General features: G+C 41.6%; 1 protein-coding gene across 1 annotated transcript; it reads left to right on the top strand.

The window, feature by feature from the left end:
- Window positions 1–1,618: 1,618 nt before the first annotated feature.
- On the top strand, window positions 1,619–17,129 carry npas4l (neuronal PAS domain protein 4 like). The gene is made up of 7 exons (XM_061962424.1): window positions 1,619–2,016; window positions 2,117–2,256; window positions 2,345–2,450; window positions 7,522–7,768; window positions 7,845–7,954; window positions 11,396–11,525; window positions 15,595–17,129. The coding sequence occupies exons 1-7, from the start codon at window positions 1,839–1,841 to the stop codon at window positions 16,724–16,726; spliced, it is 2,043 nt and encodes a 680-aa protein (XP_061818408.1). The 5' UTR covers window positions 1,619–1,838; the 3' UTR covers window positions 16,727–17,129.
- The last annotated feature ends 4,566 nt before the right edge of the window (window positions 17,130–21,695 follow it).

Below are 21,695 nucleotides of genomic sequence, written 5' to 3' on the forward strand. Positions count from 1 at the left end.
AGCCAGTGACCTTCGATCCCTCAGACTGTACTGCATCAACAAGCGACATCAGTGTGTAAAGGATATCACCACATGGGCTCAGGAACACTTCAGAAACCCACTGTCAGTAACTACAGTTAGTCGCTACATCTGTAAGTGCAAGTTAAAACTCTCCTATGCAAGGCGAAAACCGTTTATCAACAACACTCAGAAATGCCGTCGGCTTCGCTGGGCCTGAGCTCATCTAAGATGGACTGATACAAAGTGGAAAAGTGTTCTGTGGTCTGACGAGTCCACATTTCAAATTTTTTTTGGTAACTGTGGACGTCGTGTCCTCCGGACCAAAGAGGTAAAGAACCATCCGGATTGTTATAGGCGCAAAGTTGAAAAGCCAGCATCTGTGATGGTATGGGGGTGTATTAGTGCCCAAGACATGGGTAACTTACACATCTGTGAAGGCGCCATTAATGCTGAAAGGTACATACAGGTTTTGGAGCAACATATGTTGCCATCCAAGCAACGTTACCATGGACGCCCCTGCTTATTTCAGCAAGACAATGCCAAGCCACGTGTTACATCAACGTGGCTTCATAGTAAAAGAGTGCGGGTACTAGACTGGCCTGCCTGTAGTCCAGACCTGTCTCCCATTGAAAATGTGTGGCGCATTATGAAGCCTAAAATACCACAAGGGAGACCGCCGGCCTGTTGAACAACTTAAGCTGTACATCAAGCAAGAATGGGAAAGAATTCCATCTGAGAAGCTTAAAAAATGTGTCTCCTCAGTTCCCAAATGTTTACTGAGTGTTGTTAAAAAGAAAGGCCATGTAACACAGTGGTGAACATGCCCTTTCCCAACTACTTTGGCACGTGTTGCAGCCATGAAATTCTAAGTTCATTATTATTTGCAAAAAAAAAAACGTTTTTGAGTTTGAACATCAAATATCTTGTATTCAGTTGAATATGGGTTGAAAAGGATTTGCAAATCATTGTATTCCGTTTATATTTACATCTAACACAATTTCCCAACTCATATGGAAACGGGGTTTGTATATATATGTATATATATATATATATATATATATATATATATATATATATATATATATATATATATATATATATACATATACACACACACACACACTGGACGTTATTACGTTGCATGTACTGTATAAGTGCATGTAATGTATAGTGTACCTATTGTTGTGGACAGGACATGACCTGATGAAAATATCTGTGTCATATTTGTGCCTGATGAATACTCCTGTGCAATCTATTCCAGGCACATATTGGAACATTAGATGTCAAAATGACCCTTTATGAATGTCCCTGCATGGCTGAAAATTGTGTTTAGATAATTGCCCCGCATCTTCAGACACACTGTCCTCAATTATATCATTATACGTGTCTTTAATGTTAGTTATTGGATGGAATATTAACATAATCCTCCTTTTGTGGCTACTTCTGCACGTCTCAGTGATGCGGGGTGTGCCCACTGCGCTTTAAAAAGGTAATGCAGCACGGGCCAGCCTCCCCTTGGAGTGCGACGCCCCCACACTGAAGCCCCGGCAGCTATAAAGAGGCTCAGGACAGATAGTGATCACACACACACAAGCACATACGCACACATACACACACATGCAGGGTCCTCAGAGAGCCCTCATCCTCCACAGCAGACAGCTTCTCATCACAGCCGTTGCCATAGGAACCCTTTATGTTCAAAGTCTGCTTTTGACTGCAAGGAAAATAGCACTGTAACTTTTTCAAAGAAAGAGGGTTATTTTTTAAACAGGCCTATGATGAATTTAATCGTCAATTGAGGCAGCGCTGAAGAGTTTCTTTGATCGAACCGAGGCGCCATGGTCCATCACAGGTCCACCAAAGGAGCGTCCAAAGCGCGACGTGACCACATCAATCACGAGATCAGGAATATGCGAGCTCTGCTGCCAATCCCCCAAGAGGAGCAGGAGCGCCTCTCCTACCTGCACTCCATGTCCGCCATCTGCACCTACATCAGGAAGTCGGTTGTCTTCAAAGGTGAGTCATCCATCTTTCATTCCTCGAAACTCCATTCAGCCTGCATCACTTCAAAATGTCAAACTGTCCTGGGGATTACCTTGCACATTTCATCCTTAAGGGATCTCCTCGGGTGACGGCTGCTCTCTGCCTTATGAGGCCTTTCTTCAAGCCCTGCATGGCTTCATCCTGGTCACTACCGCCCAAGGGAGGCTGGTCTATGTGTCGGAAAACGTGGCCCAATATCTCGGCCTTTCCATGGTTGGTGTATAAAGCCTTCAATGCAGGCAGCATTTGATAGGAAGTTAAAAACTTCTATTTTTGGTAAAACCATCGGTTCAATTGGCAGGTAGACGTGCTTCAAGGAGACAGCATATATGACATGGTGGAACGTGCTGACTTCCACACTGTCCAGTCCACCCTGGAAGGATACGGCGAAAAGAGAGCATCGTCAGGTAAAACTTTGTTTAAAGAATGACCCAATAGTGTTTGCACGCCACAAATATGTTTTATGTGCAGTAGTTGTATTTGGTGTTTTAAATCCCAATAGAGGCCTAAAATTGTAAACATTTGATGACTTTTGCATGCGGAACTGCACAAATTGCACAGTAATTATATCTAATTCAATTAAATTGGAGTTAATTAAAATTAAATACATTTAATCAATTCAAAATACAATTATTTCCATACTATTTAATTTATTTTATATACATTGTATTTTATATGTATATTTTATGATAATTTTACTTGTTTTTACTGTGGTTTATTTTGCTTATTCTTTTTATCAAAGTTTTATGTCTTTTTTTATTTTTATTTTTATTTATTTTTAAGTAGTTGTCATAAAATAATGCCCTTAAAGGTTTGAAAAGGAAATTTGCAGTAAATGAATCCGCACTGAACCATTTTTTTTGCAGTTGAAAGAAATAAAAGTATTTCATTTTCTATATCTTATTATATTTGTTAGTTTCTGTACCTTTATTGTGTATTTTGTTAATTACACAATACATGTAAAGCCCTTTAGAAATAACCAGTGAACCAAAGTGTACACTGTACACCGCAGTGTACAGCACTTTGGTTCACTGGTTATTTTTAAAGGGCTTTACATGTACAGTTAGATTGGATTAGAATTTGTTTTTTTATTGTATTATTCAACACATTTCTTTTCTTTTTTGTCTTTTTAATTTGATATGATATGATTTAACATCCATCCATGTTCTACACTCTTGTCCACCTCATCGCAGGGCCAACACAGATAGACAGACAACACACTCACATCACACTAAATGCATTTTAAATTTAAAGTACATTTATTTAATTTTTTTTTTTTTTAAAGTGCAATATGCTCTTTTAAATATCATTGTATTATTCATTAAGATGCTTTTTTTTCTTTTCATTTTTATTGTAATCTAATTACATTTAATGTAATTTAGAATATTTGACATGCATTGTTAAATCTAAAGTAAATTCCTTTAATTTACATTTCAAAATGTGTTAAATGTTGGTTGGTTGAAGTTTATTTTATGTATGCAGTTTCAATATTATACATCACATATTTCACATATTTTTAATTTCTCTTTACAACATGCCCAAAAAGAAGTAGGAAGAAGTTAAGTTTATTTAATCCTCCCCCTTTATATTTCATAAAATGCACACCCCCCCCCCTCATTTCTAATTCAATTCCTTTGAATTTAATGTAATTTAGTTTACTTAACATGCAATGTTAAATCTAATTTATTTTTACAAAAGTAAAATATGGTCTATTGAATGTTATTCTATTATTCATTAAAATGCCATTTTCCCTTTTTAATTTAATTTAATTTAATGTAATTTGAAAAGTTTAACATGCATTTATTAAAGTAAAGTAAATTCCTTTATTACATTTTTTTAAGTGCAATATGGTCAGTTTAATGTTATTCTATTATTCAATAAAATGCAGTTTTTTATTTTTCTTGTAATTTAAATTGTTTACTATGCATTGCTAAATTTATAGTAAAGATCTTTATTTCAATTTCTTTGAACCAAAGGTTGAGTACTGAAGTACAGGGGTTCTTAACTTTTTATTTTTTATTTATTTATGTTTTTTAAAATTGGGGCCCAACTTTTCTACTACAGATGGTACCCGGGGACCACTCAAATATCAACACTGAATTAACATTCTCACTCGTGATTTTTTCGTATATAATTATTAAATCTAACCTATTTACAGATTAAAAGGGATGAATTTTGTCAAATGACATGGAACCATTTGCTAATCCCAAAGATTATTAACAAGATTTAGGTCAGGCTGATTACAAAAATAAATACTAACCAAATATACTGCTAAATAATTCATAAATACTGATGAAAAATAGATGTACGTGCCATTACCCAGGGCTAAAATAAATACATTCTAACTAAAATAATAATATATATATATAAGCTTCTTGGGGGGCAGCACAGTGGGAGAGGGGTTAGTGCGTCTGCCTCACAATACGAAAGTCCTGGGTTTGATCCTGCGCTCTGGATCTTTCTGTGTGGAGTTTGCATGTTCTCCCCGTGACTGCGTGGGTTTCCTCCCACCTCCAAAGACATGCACCTGGGTATAAGTTAATTGGCAACACTAAATTGGCCCTAGTGTGTGAATGTGAGTGTGAATGTTGTCTGTCTATCTGTGTTGGCCCTGTGATGAGGTGGCAACTTGTCCAGGGTGTACCCCGCCTTCCGCCCGAATGCAGCTGAGATAGGCTCCAGCACCCACCGCGACCCCGTAAGGGACAAGCGGTAGAAAATGGATGGATGGACAAGCTTCTTGAATAAACTGCCAATAAAATTAAAGTGCAAATGAAAATACAGCATCACCCCCTTACTAATAATTTTGGCGCTTAAGAAACGTCAATGACTTTAGCTCCGGACTTCTTCTGTTTGTTTGATATTGTCATTATTGCCACAAGTGGCAGAAAAGTGCATTACAACTGAGTACTGCTGCGGCCCATACGGACCCAGCTGAGGAACAGACATTTTTTTGGCGGCCCTTGAGGGGACATTCGCTATAGTACAGTAAACACTACTACATACAGACATATATATACATATATACATATATACATACATATATATATATATATATATATATATACGTACAGGCCAAAAGTTTGGACACACCTTCTCATTCAATGCATTTTTATTTATTTTCATGACTATTTACATTGTAGATTGTCACTGAAGGCATCAAAACTATGAATGAACACATGTGGAGTTATGTACTTAACAAAAAATGGTGAAATAACTGAAAATTGTCACAAGGTGTTGGTGACGAATCCCAAGATGCAGAGAAAGCAGGCTTGGTACAGGGAAACATGATTTAATGTTCAAAATAAGAAGGTAAAACACAAACCAGGAACTAGGCGACAGGAAACAGGAACTAGGAACTAGGAACAAAAAGACAGCACGCTGCAAACAGCTACTGCTTCAACGACGACAAGTATTAGCGACATCGACAGGTAGTGATGACAATCATTAGCGACATCGACAATACTCCAGCACAGACTGGCCGGCAAGGCAGGTTTAAATAGCATCTGGCTGATTGACACCAGGCGTGGCCAGGTGCCAATCAGCCGCAGCTGAGGGAACACAGCGCTCAGGGAGACAAGCAGGAAACAACCAAAATAAAAGCGCTGACAGGAAATAAAGACAAACACAGAGGAAAAACTAACCCTTTGCTCTGATTACTGCTTTGCACACTCTTGATGAGCTTCCAGAGGTAGTCACCTGAATGGTTTTCACTTCACAGGTGTCATAGTTTTGATGCCTTCAGTGACAATCTACAATGTAAATAGTATTGAAATGAGAAGGTGAGTCCAAACTTTTGGCCTGTACTGTATATATACATAATATATTATGCTATATGTACAGTATGCTGTGTATGATCGAAAATGGGGTAGTGAATGTATAGTGGAGTACATTATGGTTGTCTACGCATATGCCTAGCCAGAGGTGGGTAGTAACGCGCTACATTTACTCCGTTACATCTACTTGAGTAACTTTTGGGATAAATTGTACTTCTAAGAGTAGTTTTAATGCAACATACTTTTACTTTTACTTGAGTATATTTATAGAGAAGAAACGCTACTTTTACTCCGCTACTTTTACTCCGCTACTTTTATCTACATTCAGCTCGCTACTCGCTACTAATTTTAATCGATCTGTTAATGCACGCTTTGTTTGTTTTGGTCAGTCATAGTGCCTGCGTTTCAACAAATACAGTCACTGGTGACGTTCACTCCGTTCCACCAATCAGATGCAGTCACTGGTGACGTTGGACCAATCAAACAGAGCCAGGCGGTCACATGACCTGACTTAAACAAGTTGAAAAACTTATTGGGGTGTTACCATTTAGTGGTCAATTGTACGGAATATGTACTGTACTGTGCAATCTACTAATACAAGTTTCAATCAATCAATCAAAAGTGTGAAGGAAAAAAGACACTTTTTTATTTCAAACGTACATCCCGTCACAAGCCTAAAGACTGACTGCACAGTTCCTGTCTTCACAATAAAAGTGCCGCTCCATCGCGCCTGCGCTTTCAAAATAAGAGTCTCCGAAAGCCAGCGCAAACAAGCTAGCAAGCTACGGAATTTGCCGCCAATGTATTTCTTGTTAAGTGTATAAAAACGAATATGGAAGCTGGACAAATAAGATACCAAAAACCAACCACTTTCATGTGGTATTAGACAGAAAGGAGGAACTTTTTTTCTCCTGCATTTGAAAACGTGGACGCTATCAGCACTACTGTCTGATTACAATCAACGCAAGTCATCAGAATCAGGTAATACACCAACTTATATTCTTGTCAACATGAAAGAAAGGAATCTATATGTGTTAAACATGCATGTATATTCATTAAAACACCTTTAACATGTAAACAAAAACGGCAAAATAAATAAATATAAATGATATACTGTATATATCAATGTATGTGTATATATGTATATATATATATATATATATATGTTATGTGTGTGTATGTTACTCATCAGTTACTCAGTACTTGAGTAGTTTTTTCACAACATACTTTTTACTTTTACTCAAGTAAATATTTGGGTGACTACTCATTACTTTTACTTGAGTAATAAATCTCTAAAGTAACAGTACTCTTACTTGAGTACAATTTCTGGCTACTCTACCCCCCTCTGTGCCTAGCTAGTTTCACAATCTTTTCACTTATAACATTTCATCTTTGTGATTACTATAGCGTTCTAAAAATTAAAATAAAGATCATGTCCAGTAAATTGATACACCTGAAACACATGTCCGTAATTAACCTGAAAAATCATGTTCATCACCCATCGTGTTTCGGATTACGCCATTTTCTATTGTTTTGAATAACCACACACACAAATGTAATATAATTGAGACCAGTGCTGGATGTAGAAATCTAATTAAAGTGGTTTTGTTAGTAACATTTGCCTCAAAGTGGTCATATTTCCTGCGAGACCTCATGTGGAGAATGAAATGAAGAATATTGTGATATTGTTTCCACCTTGCAGAGAGGAGCTTTGTATGCTGCATGCAGACCTCCAGGGCCTTCAAACAGCAGCATGGCAGCTGCTCCATGCTGGTCAGGGGCAGCTTCCAATCCTTCCATCAGCAGTGTCCAGTCCCCAACAGCGAGTCCCTCTTTGTGGCGCTGTGCACCCCCACAGTGGACCGCCTGCGGGACACAGAGTCCCACTTGTGTCCCTGCTTCCACAGCAAACACAACTTGGACATGAGCTTGGCGCAGCTCTCGCACAGGTACTGTACATACTGTACTGTTTTTTTTAGCATTTGTCAATGTGTTTACTCACAAATATTCGCTTGTCTCTTCCAGTGTTTTCTATTTTTTGGGGTACTCAGCGGACGAAATGGTGGGACGATCGTGGTACACTTTAATCCATCCAGAAGATCTATCTTCAAGTTTGAATTACCACAGAGAAATGTGTGAGTATAATTAGGTTTGAATTATTCACAACAAAGGCAATTTGCTTGAAATGGACAAAAATGTTGGGACGCCTCGCTTTCGGACCTGCTCTTTACCATCATTACAACAGCATAGACTGTGAGAAATGTGTGTCCGTTCATGCAGATGGACATGTTTGAGGTCAAAGGTCAATGACAAGAGGGCCTTCTGGCTCATGCTATAAGTTGTAATTCATTCCAAAGGCGTTTGAAGGGCGTGAGGTCAGGGCTAGTGAAGTTTCTTCCACACCAAACTCATCCAAGCACGCTTTTATGGACCTTGCTTTGTGCACTGGGGCACACAGTGGACCTTTGCTAAACTGTTCCCGTGAGCATTCATGTCCAAAATGTATGTATGTATGACATATGAGATATTTAGGACTCTGCAAAGTGCATTAAATTGTGATAAAAAAAATAGTTCAGACTAGTGCTGTCAAACAATAAAAAATTTATCCAGATTGATCACTTGGTTAGAGTGGAATAAACATTGATCCACATTATTGTGGACCTGTTAATCCTTTTGTGTTACTAATGTGCTATTTTAAGAGATGTGCCTCTGTGAAAAAAACATTTACACATACACATACACATATACATTATATATATATATATATATATATATATATATATATATATATATATGTATCATTATGTATGTATATATGTATGTTTGTATGCATATACATTTATGTATATACGACAGAACAGGGGTTAGTGCATGTGCCTCACAATACAAAGGTCCTGGGTTCGGTCCCCGGGTACGGGTTTCTTTGTGGAGTTTGCATGTTCTCCCCGTGACTGCGTGGGTTCCCTCTGGGTACTCCGGCTTCAAAGACATGCACCTGGGGATAGGTTGATTGGCAACACTAAATTGGCCCTAGTGTGTGAATGTTGTCTGTCTATTTGTGTTGGCCCTGCAAAGAGGTGGCGACTTGTCAAAGAGGGACAATTGTCAGAAAATGGATGGATGGATATGTATATGTATATACATAAAGTTTAAGTTAAAGTACCAATGATTGTCACACACACACGAGGTGTGGTGAAATTTGTCCTCTGCATTTGACCCATCCCAATGCTCACACCCTGGGAGGTGAGGGGAGCAGTGAGCAGCAGCGTGCGCCGCGCTCGGGAATCATTTGGTGATTTAACCCCCAATTCCAACCCTTGATGCTGAGTGCCAAGCAGGGAGGTAATGGATCCCATTTTTTTTAAGTCTTTGGTATGACTCGGCCGGGGTTTGAACTCACGACCTTCTAGTCTCAGGGCGGATACTCTAACCACAAGGCCACTGAGCTATTTTATTGTAAGAATGTCATTTAGGAACATTTTTTAAACGTTTTACTTGAATGCATGCAACTAATTTGCACAAAACTCATCAATCAATCAATGTTTATTTACTTGGTAACAGTTTTATCAAAAGTTCTTTCAGGCTGTATTTTGGAGTGAAATTGTCTAGCGAGCACACCAGTCGGAGTCTCCTCACTCATTTTTGTACTAACTCTAAATCGCTGGCCTTAAGGTAAAAGAGCTCGTACAGTCAGACAGAAAAAAATGTGGACAGACAATTTCGGGGGCTGGTGCTCAAGCCGGAAACAAAGGCATTTATTGCAAAAATGATTCTTAAAATAGGGCTTCTGAATGCCGCTGAGCATTTTAGGGAATAATTCTCTCAAGAGAATCATCTTAAATAAATGATCAGATATCCAAACATATTTGGGGAGCATTGACAAGGGAGACAGTATTTTTTGTTCTTAAACAAATACAAAATTGGGTCAATGTGCATGTGCCTGACTACGGCGTGGCGCTATGGAAGAATGGCCGTGCGCGACCCGAGGGTCCCTGGTTCAATTCCCACCTAGTACCAACCTCGTCATGTCCGTTGTGTCCTGAGCAAGACACTTCACCCTTGCTCCTGATGGGTGCTGGTTAGCGCCTTGCATGGCAGCTCCCTCCATCAGTGTGTGAATGTGTGTGTGAATGGGTAAATGTGGAAGTAGTGTCAAAGCGCTTTGAGTACCTTGAAGGTAGAAAAGCGCTATACAAGTACAACCCATTTATCATTTATTTATCATTTACTTGGACAAACTGCTCCAAATGTGTTGCCAGAGAAATTTCAGGGATTTTAACTCATTAGTTCATTCTGTAACATTTGCAATCAGATAAGTCCATCCATCCATCTTCTTCCGCTTACCCGAGGTCGGGTCGCGGGGGCAGCAGCCTAAGCAGGGAAGCCCAGACTTCCCTCTCCCCAGCCACTTCGTCCAGCTCTTCCCATGGGACCCCGAGGCGTTCCCAGGCCAGCCGGGAGACATAGTCTTCCCAACATGTCCTGGGTCTACCCCGTGGCCTCCTACCGGTCGGACGTGCCCTAAACACCTCCCTAGGGAGGCGTTCGGGTGGCATCCTGATCAGATGCCCGAACCACTTCATCTGGCTCCTCTCGATGTGGAGGAGCAGCGGTTTTACTTTGAGCTCCTCCCGGATGGCAGAGCTTCTCACCCTATCTCTAAGGGAGAGCCCCGCCACCCGGTGGAGGAAACTCATTTTGGCCGCTTGTACCCGTGATCTTGTCCTTTCGTTCATAACCCAAAGCTCATGACCATAGGTGAGGATGGGAACGTAGATCGACCGGTAAATTGAGAGCTTTGCCTTCCGGCTCAGCTCCTTCTTCACCACAACGGCTCGATACAGCGTCCGCATTACTGAAGACGCCGCACCGATCCGCCTGTCGATCTCACGATCCACTCTTCCCTCACTCGTGAACAAGACTCCGAGGTACTTGAACTCCTCCACTTGGGGCAGGGTCTCCTCCGCAACCCGGAGATGGCACTCCACCTTTTTCCGGGCGAGAACCATGGACTCGGACTTGGAGGTGCTGATTCTCATCCCAGTCGCTTCACACTCGGCTGCGAACCGATCCAGTGAGAGCTGAAGATCCTGGCCAGATGAAGCCATCAGGACCACATCATCTGCAAAAAGCAGAGACCTAATCCTGCAGCCACCAAACCGGATCCCCTCAACACCTTGACTGCGCCTAGAAATTCTGTCCATAAAAGTTATGAACAGAATCGGTGACAAAGGGCAGCCTTGGCGGAGTCCAACCCTCACTGGAAACGTGTCCGACTTACTGCCGGCAATGCGGACCAAGCTCTTACACTGATCATACAGGGAGCGGACCGCCACAATCAGACAGTCTGATACCCCATACTCTCTGAGCACTCCCCACAGGACTTCTTCCCGAGGGACACGGTCAAATGCCATGTAGACTGGTTGGGCAAACTCAGATAAGTCATTATTTATATATTATTGCGCATAAAAGCGTAATTTTGACTTGAGCTTTTGTTTCTTTCATCCGACTGTGACGTTTGTGAGTGTGCATGCTAACAAGTGTGCATCCTTCTTTTCTTTCCTTGTTGCCTTCAGTGCAAGCAGACGAGGGCATCCAGCTGAGGATGATACTGAGACTTCAATGCAAAGATCTGTCATGGACTTGGTGCTACATTTGTGCTAACAAAGAGGCCACTTACATCTTCTGCACTAATTTCATCATAAGGTACCACACATAATTTTTCTACTGTATTTCACACATTTTCATCAGTTGTTCTATATCCTTTCAAGAGACAATATTATAGAAACGTGGTTATAACTCAACGAGGCCGCACCTCACTATCCACAATCCTTGCTTTGCGTGAATATGCATATGTAAAATGTCAATGAATGAATGACAGGGCGCTTCATATGAAATGTCACCACAAATATATTCCTAGCCTCTTCCTATTCACTGATAAGAATATTATGGCAAATTTCCCCTGTGCATTCTAAAAGTCCCCTGTGGCTTGATGTGTAAGTGTTAGACATGTCCACAGAGGCACAGGGATCAAATCCTAGCCCAATATTTATGTTTGAATCATGTAACGTTTGCACATAAAACAATATTTCTCATTAATTTGTTTTAGAAAAAATATGCATCAAAATAAATTCATTTATACTGAAAAAATGCTTCACATAAAAAGGGTGTGAAAAATTTTGTAATGAGGGGACGTCAAAATAAAATTCCACTTAGGGCCCCAATTTAGTCCTGTAACTTAAGAGTAGTCAGTGTACAGCTTGTATAGCAGTACTGTATATGTTTACTGTGAAAATTATTCAATCAAAGTTTATTAATATCATCAAGTGCCTCAAAGGACATTTAACTTAGTCAACATAGCCATTATACTCATGCAGACCATGACACTCCCCTCACCATGTTGACAGTAAGCAAGACCATTTCAGTGGTATCTCATTTTTGTTAGTAATCCTCTCCAAAAGGTCAGACGAAAACTGAATCGTAACAGAAGCAACTAACAGCAGAAACGAGAGACGGCGGATCAACTGGTCTAAAAAGGGGTCTATTTAAAGGTTAGAGTATACAAATTAGTTTTAAGATGGGACTTAAACTAAGTAGGGCATTCCAGAGTACTGGAGCCCATATCAAAAACACTCTAAAGCCTGTAGAATTTTTTGGGGCTCTAGGAATCACTAATAAGCCCGAGTTCTTTGAACGCAGATTTCTGGCCGGGACATATGGTAAAATCCAATCAGCCAGATAGGATGGAGTTAGACCGTTTAGTATTTTATACGCAAGTAGTAAAACCTTAAAGTCGCATATTAAGTGTCGAGGTGTGGTTTTCGCAGCTTATCAATCAATCAATCAATCAATCAATCAATGTTTATTTATATAGCCCTAAATCACAAGTGTCTCAAAGGGCTGCACAAGCCACAACGACATCCTCGGTACAGAGCCCACATAAGAGCAAGGAAAAACTCACCCCCCCCCCCCCCCTCTAGGGGAGACCAAATGCAATGTTATAATGCATAATATGCATAATAGTAAGAGTCCAGTCCATAGTGGGGCCAGCAGGAAACCATCCCGAGCGGAGACGGGTCAGCAGCGCAGAGATGTTCCCAACCGATGCACAGACGAGCGGTCCACCCCGGGTCCCGACTCTGAACAGCCAGCACTTCATCCATGTGTCTCCCCCTCCACAAGGGAGAGGGGGGAGCAGAGGAGAAAGAAAAAGAAACGGCAGATCAACTGGTCTAAAAGGGGGGCTATTTAAAGGCTAGAGTATACAAATGAGTTTTAAGATGGGACTTAAATGCTTCTACTGAGGTAGCATCTCTAACTGTTACCGGGAGGGCATTCCAGAGTACTGAAGCCCGAATAGAAAACGCTGTATAGCCCGCAGACTTTTTTTGGGCTCTGGGAATCACTAATAAGCCGGAGTTCTTTGAACGCAGATTTCTTGTCGGGACATATGGTACAATACAATCGGCAAGATAGGCTGGAGCTAGACCGTGTAGTATTTTATACGTAAGTAGTAAAACCTTACTGCGGGGTCGTTCTCCCAGGAAGGCAGACGGACTACTCCGGACAAGGCGTGCAGGTAAAAACATGATTTAATTATCCAAAACTCAAAGAGGTACAAACAAAAAAGAACACAAGGCGAAGGCACAACGCGCTGATCACACTTGGAGCTAAAGCACAAAAACTCAGCGCAGGAAACAGAAGCTAACACTCGTGATGGGTTGATGAGGCGTCATGAAGCGTTTCGACACATTGCAAAACTGTATTGATACTGTGTCAATTCTGTGTCACTAAATACTGACATCTGCTGGACATTAAAAATCCCTACAGGCAACCTATGGACCGACTCAACTGACACTGATTTTATGACCTAATATATACAATAATATAAACCAAGTCATTGTATTTCATTTAGGATTATTTCATATCTTCATTTAAATAAAAATATATTTTTATCTTTTTTAGATACAGTCAATAAATAATGTGAACATGTATCATAACATGGAAATCTAAGAGAACGTGTTGTGAATGCGGATGCTTGTGGACTCGGAGTTTTTTATTTTATTTTATTTTTTACACATTTTTATTAAAAAAAAACAGTTTTTCCAACGTATTAAATTTTAGACGATTTCTTTTCTTAGTTATTATTTCTCCGGCTGTAGAAAAGACCCGCTCACAGGGCACAGAGGAGGCGTCAGTGCGACACAGTTCGCGTATGGGTCACGTGACCGAAACAGCTCATGATCGGTCACGTGACTTTCTAAAAGCGGTACGCGCACCGACACAGGGTTTTGCTCTATGAGCTCGACGCATGCGCCGATGCATCGGTGTTATCGGATCCCATCACTAGCTAACACTTAGCATGGAGAACTGTGGCATGAAACTAACAAGACTTACGTGGCAAGGCATGAGGCAAACAATGACACCAGGACGACTGACTGGCAAAGGCAAGATTAAATAATGCCTCTGATTAGTGCTCGGGCAACAGGTGAGCGGGCGAACACCAATCAGAGGCAGGTGGAAACAATAAGCGACCATGGCAACTAAAACAAACAAGGGTGCAAAAAAAACAGGAACCATGGAGTCTAAAACTAACAGAACAAAACAAAAACATGATCCGGACCACGGATCATGACATTAAGTGCACAGGAAGTCAGTGCAGGTGAGCCAGTATAGGCGTAATATGATCAAACTTTCTTGTGCTTGTCACAACACAATTCATTGCGAATAGCTATAATTTTTAATGCATAAAACAAAGAACAATGATGAAATAAATGTATACATGAACCTTTAACATAAATATTTATTGAAGTCGTATTGGCAAAGACAGTGATGAGCTGGGAGGGTGAAGGGAGGGAAGAGCCACACGGACGTTACCTTCATACTTAACTACGAGTTTTTTCTTGAAATCAATAGTGTTTTGCACCTTCCTTATCAAAGTGCTGGCACTCTCTACTTTCTTTGGCCCCATGTTGGCTTATTTCGCAGGCATATTCAGCAAAAAAAAAAATAGAATAGCGACAACAGGTGGGATTTTTTGTTGGGATTGTGCGGAATGCTACGCAGGCAAACACATTAGTTTGTTTTGCACAATATTTTGGCTTTTTGATAACTGAGTAAGCAAAGGCCATTATTTAGACAATAAGGGCTGTGTGTTGAGTCATTATCAGGGAATAGTAAGTTTACACTGCTTTACAAGCTGTACACTGAGTACTCTTAGGTACACTACATCCACACTGTTTGCAAATGGGTCTTGGAACATATTCCCAGCCAAAAAAATGTGAATAATGAAGGCATCTGTCTTTTTATCTCTATATCTCAAAGTTATGAAACACATTTTAATTCAGTTCAAGCACCAAAAAGTAAGAATGACAGGAATACAGTATATACAGTGGCACAGTATTGTGCTTACAAAACGTGCAGCTACGCAACATTTTGTCAAACCATCTTCCTGCTGTAAAAGTGCTGCTGCAGCACTCTTTTCCACCTGCAGATAGCGCCATCAAACCATTCAAGTAAGCGTTTTAAAAATGCCGAGCCGAGAATAGGGTGCTCTACTGTACATCCCAATCCATTTTTTTTTCTTTTTTTTTTCTATAGTATTGTCCCTTCAGCTCCTTTCTGTGAGATACTGTGCCTTGTGTCGACCCATCAGCGTTCCTGTTCTGTGTGCTGAAAACAAAGTTTCGTTGTACTTGTGCACTGACAATAAAGACCTATCTATCTGATCTTTATTTAAACACTCATCTGTGATGCAATGTTTTTGCACCTGTAGTGAAGCAGAGGCCCGGTTTCTGCAGAAGACAATCTGCAATGATGCACTGAGCTCATCATCCTTATCATCACCATCATCCTCATCCCCATCATCCTTATCATCATCGTCATCATCAGTGGAAAGTGAACAGACTGAGAGTCTGACCTCCAGATGCTTTAAGAGGCAGCGGACGTCAAACAGCCAGAGTGAGGACGCAGCTTCCAGACCCAAGATGGAGTCTGATGAAGACATTTACTATGCGGCGCACGCCTCAGCTCCTCCTCTGGGGGGCAGCCCTGCTCTCTTCTCTCCTCCCTACAGTCCTGCCTCCTGCAGCTCCCCCACTCAGCAAGAAGTGCTGGGCCGTGACCTTCTGATGGATGTGCACGGATACGCCGATCAGCTGTTGTCCTCCCCTGAGGCTTCCTCTCCCTCCTACTTGTCCTACCCGGAAGCGGCGCTCACCTGTCACCTTTCACCCCGCGACGCCCTCCCCCCGCAGCGCACCTTCGAGCAGGAAGTCTACGCCAACCTCGACCCCCACTCTCCACTCTCGTCTTCATCCCCGCCGTATGATTTCCCAGCCTGCGCGTCCGACGCTCGATCCGTTCCAGATGGCTTCTCTGTGTCGGACATGAGCGAGAGCTCCGTGGACCGTGTCCTGCATCAGGAGGACTTCAGCCTTCTGGAGCCGCCAGAAGATGGCAGCCTTCACCAAGTGCACCACGTTCCCCAGCTGGGGTTGCTTCCCACGCCCAATCAGTCGCCGCCATCCGTGACGTCTGAGCAGTACAATGAGACGGAGCAGGCGGAGATCAGTATCCTGGCTCAGCAGATCTCCTCCCTGGCGTGCAGTTTCGACATGTTCGGCCCCGTCAATCCTCTCCAAAGTGTCCAAACCGTGTCCCCCCAAGACTGCTCATATGCTTGGCCTTCGCAGTCTGGTGTCCATGCTAAACCTGACCTGCCATTGTTAGACAGCCTCCTCAAGGACCTGGACATGGGTCCCTCCTTCGCAGGGAACACTCTGCCGACTAACGGCGCAGCTTTACATCCTTTCAGCCTTCAGTCGGTATGCCGCGACCAAACCACAGAGTTGCATCAACTTAACCACTTTATGCAAAGTAGCCTCCAGCAAGGACATTTCTGTTAAGGACACTCACAGTGAAAGATAAAATGATTACGCTAAATGTTGCTTTCTACCTGCGGTGGTTTTTTTTTTGATAGACTTGCTGAGGAAAACCTGTATTGAAATAAGTCTATGACTTGCGGCACTACCCTTTTTGTATGACATATTGTCAGGAAAATTGTCCCCCGACGGATTCCAAGAACAAAGGTACGAGCAAAGATATTTAAAGGACACCTTGTACTCAAGACACAATGCCTCCCCAGTGTGTATCTCTGAATCTTAACTAACTCCACAGCTTAGCTTGGTATTCATTTTTGCAAAACATCGCCATCTTTTCTCTTTTCCCCCCTGCTTGTTTAAATGTCTGACGACAATTTTACATAACAATGGAAAATCCTATCTTGTACTGAGCGACCACATTTCACCGTTGAGCACTTTATCGCAGTCCATAGCGCCATTGCTTTTAAAAACTGCCACATAGAGCAAGGGTGTCCAAAGTGCAGCCCGGGGGGGGGGGGGGGGGGGGGGGGGGGGGGGCCTTTTCAGCCGCTATTATGAGGATCCCCTGAATCTGTGCCTGTGCCAAACAATAAATGGGACGACTAATGAAGGAAAACTTGTTTTAAATGTTGCTTCTCTTTTGAAGGAATCTTTCACGTAAACCATGACATTAATTGTTATTTTTTTAATTTATCTAGTTTTATTTTATAAAAATATATTTTACATTTACAATTCAGTTGTGATATTAATGGGAACATTTCTAAAATCTACTTATAGTATATATATATATATATATATATATATATATATATATATATATATATATATATATATACAGTGCAGGCCAAAAGTTTGGACACACATTCTCCTCATTCAATGCGTTTTCTTTATTTTCCTGATTATTTACATTGTGGATTGTCACTGAAGGCATCGAAACTTTGAATGAACACATGTGGAGTTATGTACTTCACAAAAAAAGGTGAAATAACCGAAAACATGTTTTATATTCTAGTTTCTTCAAAATAGCCACCCTTTGCTCTGATTACTGCTTTGCACACTCTTGGCATTCTCTCGATGAGCTTCAAGCACACCTGTGAAGTGAAAACCATTTCAGGTGACTACCTCTTGAAGCTCATCGAGAGAAAGCCGAGAGTGTGCGAAAAAGTAATCAGGGCAAAGGGTGGCTATTTTGAAGAAACTAGAATACAAAACATGTTTTCGGTTATTTCACCTTTTTTTGTGAAGTACATAACTCCACATGTGTTCATTCGTAGTTTTGACGCCTTCGGTGACAATCTACAATGTAAATAGTCATGAAAATTAAAAAAAAACATTGAATTAGGTGTGTTCAAAATGTTGGCCTGTACTGTGTGTGTGTATATATATATATATATATATATATATAATGTATGTATATAGCATTATACACTTTGATTGTAGACACTAGTAGACCACTCAATTAGAACATGGAAAACCGGTTTCCGTGTTCGCAAAGGGATACACATCTCGTCAGGACATGGGCAGCTTATCCTTTATTGGGCTGCAGGACAATCTAAAAGTATGTGTGTGGGGACCCCGCCCAGGGGGGGGGGGGGGGGGGGGGGGTTTCCCACATCTGCGGTCCCCTCCAAGGTTTCTCATTGTCCTATTGGGTTGAGTTTTTCCTTGCCCTGATGTGGGATCTGAGCCGAGGATGTCGTTGTGGCTTGTGCAGCCCTTTGAGACACTTGTGATTTAGGGCTATATAAATAAACGTTGATTGATTAATTGATTGATTGAAAGAACAACTTTTGAAAAAGACAACAGCAAAAATTGTGGGGAAACATAGTAAAAAGTAATGTGAGGATGAAAGTTGTATTGTTGATGCTAATAACACAAAGCTGACATGCAGGCTGTTTTTTTCTTTAAATATCTATAAATAGCCTTTTTCTTTGTCATTTTTTTTTTTTTAAACAAAAAACATCAAAAAGACCCCTTGCACAGACTGTATTGTCATGTTGTATGCCTTAAAAGCTAGGGAACTGTAAAATAATAATTTTCTCTTATTTAGTTTTCTGTATTATACTGTGATGGACAGCCATGAATGTTTCCTCAACCTACCTCAGCAGTAACACACCCATTCTGAATGGAGATGTAGTTATTGCTTATTATTTCCTCAATGTCTATAATGGTACAATCAATGGTCACTGTGTAATTGCTTCAGCCTTTTCATGCATTTTGAATGTAAATAAAACACAGCAAAATACTTTGTGCTTTGCTCTTCTGTGGGTTATTGTATACATATGTTTGGTTTCCAACATTCGCACTGGTTGATTGATTTAGCCACAAGAGTGACATACAATATTATGGCCTTATAAAGTTGAGACGGAATTACTTTTTTTTGGGGCTAGTTACTGAATATCTATATCCAGATTTGTATTCCTCTAATGTGTTTTAAAGTAATTATGTCCCCAGACTAGTTGTGAGCCATTGTTTTGTACCAAACAAAACAAGCAATGCCACCGTGAGTGAAATCAAATGACACCTAAAGTCAAAAGTATGTCCAAAACCAAATCACACTCCCTGAAATGTGATTTGATTTGTATTGACACATTGTCAGCTGTCAGTATGTTTCAGCATAGTACAGTAATCCCGGGACCCATTCGTCAGAGGTGCTGCTCCAACCCTAGCGGCAGGGAGGAAATGGAATCCATCTGCAGCAGTCACAGTGGCAAAGACTGCCCTCAGACACCGGGATATAGTTGGGCATGTCCAATATGGCAGAGGGGGCCTTGGTTTGGAAGCAACAACACCCACGTGGCAAAAGGCAACTGCAACCAAACGGCGGCACATGGTGGTGGAGGAAGTGCGCCACCAGGAGGAAGCAGCCAGGTGTGCCAAGGCAGTCTCCCAAGCCCAGCAGGGCCGCTGGATAAGGTGGGAGGGCGTGGAGAAGAGAACAATCACGTGGAACGAAATATGGAGCATGGAGTCTAAAAGACTAAGTTTCATCATTAGAGCCACATATGATGTCCTGCCCTCTCCAACCAACCTACATCTCTGGTATGGAGAGGACCCAGCCTGTCTCCAGTGTACAGCCCCAGCAACCCTCAAACACATCTTGGTTGGTTGCAAGACCAGTCTGACTCAAGGGAGATACACCTGGCGCCACAACCAAGTACTGAAGTGCTTGGCTGCCGAACTTGAGAACAAGAGAGTAGTCACCAATGACATGCCTCTAAATGCTCAGGCTACCTTCCCACACAAAACAACTTTCATCCGGGAAGGAGAGAAACGGCGGACCAAGCCATCACCTCCAGACTTAGGCCCACTGAACGCAGCCCGAGATTGGGAAATGCGGGTAGACCTCAGCCAGAGGCTTATCTTCCCACCCGAAATCGCAGCAACCAGCCTGCGCCCAGACCTGGTCCTCTGGTCCATGTCCTGCCGCCGTGTCTTCATCGTTGAGCTAACGGTCCCATGGGAGGACGCCATCGATGAAGCATTCGAACGGAAGAGGCTGCGATATGCCAACTTGGCAGCTGAAGCAGAGGCAAGGGGCTGGGACGTGAAGGTGTGGCCAGTGGAGGTGGGCTGTAGAGGCTTTGTAGCCAGTTCCACCACAAGGCTCCTGAAAGAAGTAGGAATCAGAGGACAGGCCCAACGCAAGGCTATTAAAGAACTTGCCACCGCAGCAGAACGGAGCAGTCACTGGCTGTGGCTGAAGCGCAGGGATGCAGCATGGGCTGCCAAATAATCACGTGGTGCCACCATGCGACACACACCCAGGTCTGATCAGCCTGTGGTGGGCCAACCTCGGCAGAGGGTGTCTTGTGATAAATGGCCGAAACGCCCAATGACGTCGGGGAACACAACTGAAGATGTGTTGTACTGGTGGCACCACATGATTATTGCCAAACTCCACCCCACCCAAGAGGACATCTCCAACCCCATTTAATTGTTGTGCTGAATATTTAGGGATCTTTAACAACTAGTCCTATTAAGAATCCATCAATTTGGCTCCCTGACGGAGCTTTTAACTCAGAGCACTTGTATCTGAAATCAACATCGCCCATGGAAATGAATTGAAATTGATTTAATTCTGCATGGACCCCCCAAAACAGCACATTTTTAACATGTAACATGCCTTTTAAAAAGACACTTTTAGATAAGAGGAAATGCATACAAACAATACAAATAGAATGTGGTACTGACAACTAAAGTAGTTTTATAAAGTAATATAACAACAATGATGTTTACCGTACTATGGAGAGTGGACTTCTGTGGTATCTGCTTCCGTCAAACACACCATCAGCAGCTTTCCCATATTTTTATGAAAAAATGTCTGCCTTTTAGATTTTATTTCAACATCTTTGGCTAGCGTCAGACTCACGCTGCTTCAGTACGGTGCAGACTAGCAGTAATACGCTCAAATTGCTTCGCCATGTTGGCGACAGGCTCCGTCATCTTTTTGATGATTTCTATAAATATCATCCACTACTTCTTCTCAGCACTGTCCTTCACACTCACTTTCTTCCATCCTGTGGTTGGAAAAGCAAAGTTATGTTCATCTCTAGCTATAAGCCAATGCCAGCGAGTAAGACCAGATGTTTTGGGCGGATCTTAAGGGGTTCACTGTGACATATGCAACGCCAACTTATCGCGGAAATGCTTGTAACTCAAATTTTTGCTTGCAATTTAAAGTATAACAATTAGCCAAGGGACAGCTCTGATCTCAAACCATTTTTAAGTTGGGGCACTTAAAGTAAGTTGTGGAACCACTGTACAACCACAAATAATATATGTCATAACACACAACAATGAGTGTTTGTGTGGTATCATTTTATATATGTGTGATGAAAATGTGTACTAAACATGGAAGGCAGATCCTGGTAGAGATTGAATACTACTAAAACTGTTAAATTGGAATTGCAATTTAATAATTTTAGCAATATTCAATCTCTCTGCTGCCATCTGGCGGCCAAAGTTGCTAGTGCAACTCTTCACATATCGT

Source organism: Nerophis lumbriciformis, linkage group LG02 (genome assembly GCF_033978685.3).
Source record: "Nerophis lumbriciformis linkage group LG02, RoL_Nlum_v2.1, whole genome shotgun sequence".
Lineage (NCBI taxonomy): Eukaryota > Metazoa > Chordata > Actinopteri > Syngnathiformes > Syngnathidae > Nerophis > Nerophis lumbriciformis.

Excerpts from the sequence above, each read along its gene's own strand:
- npas4l (XM_061962424.1), top strand. The coding sequence starts at position 1,839 with ATGGTCCATCACAGGTCCACCAAAGGAGCGTCCAAAGCGCGACGTGAC. Across the intron at positions 2,257-2,344 it reads AATATCTCGGCCTTTCCATG|GTAGACGTGCTTCAAGGAGA; the intron begins GTTGGTGTATAA and ends TTCAATTGGCAG. Across the intron at positions 2,451-7,521 it reads CGAAAAGAGAGCATCGTCAG|AGAGGAGCTTTGTATGCTGC; the intron begins GTAAAACTTTGT and ends TCCACCTTGCAG.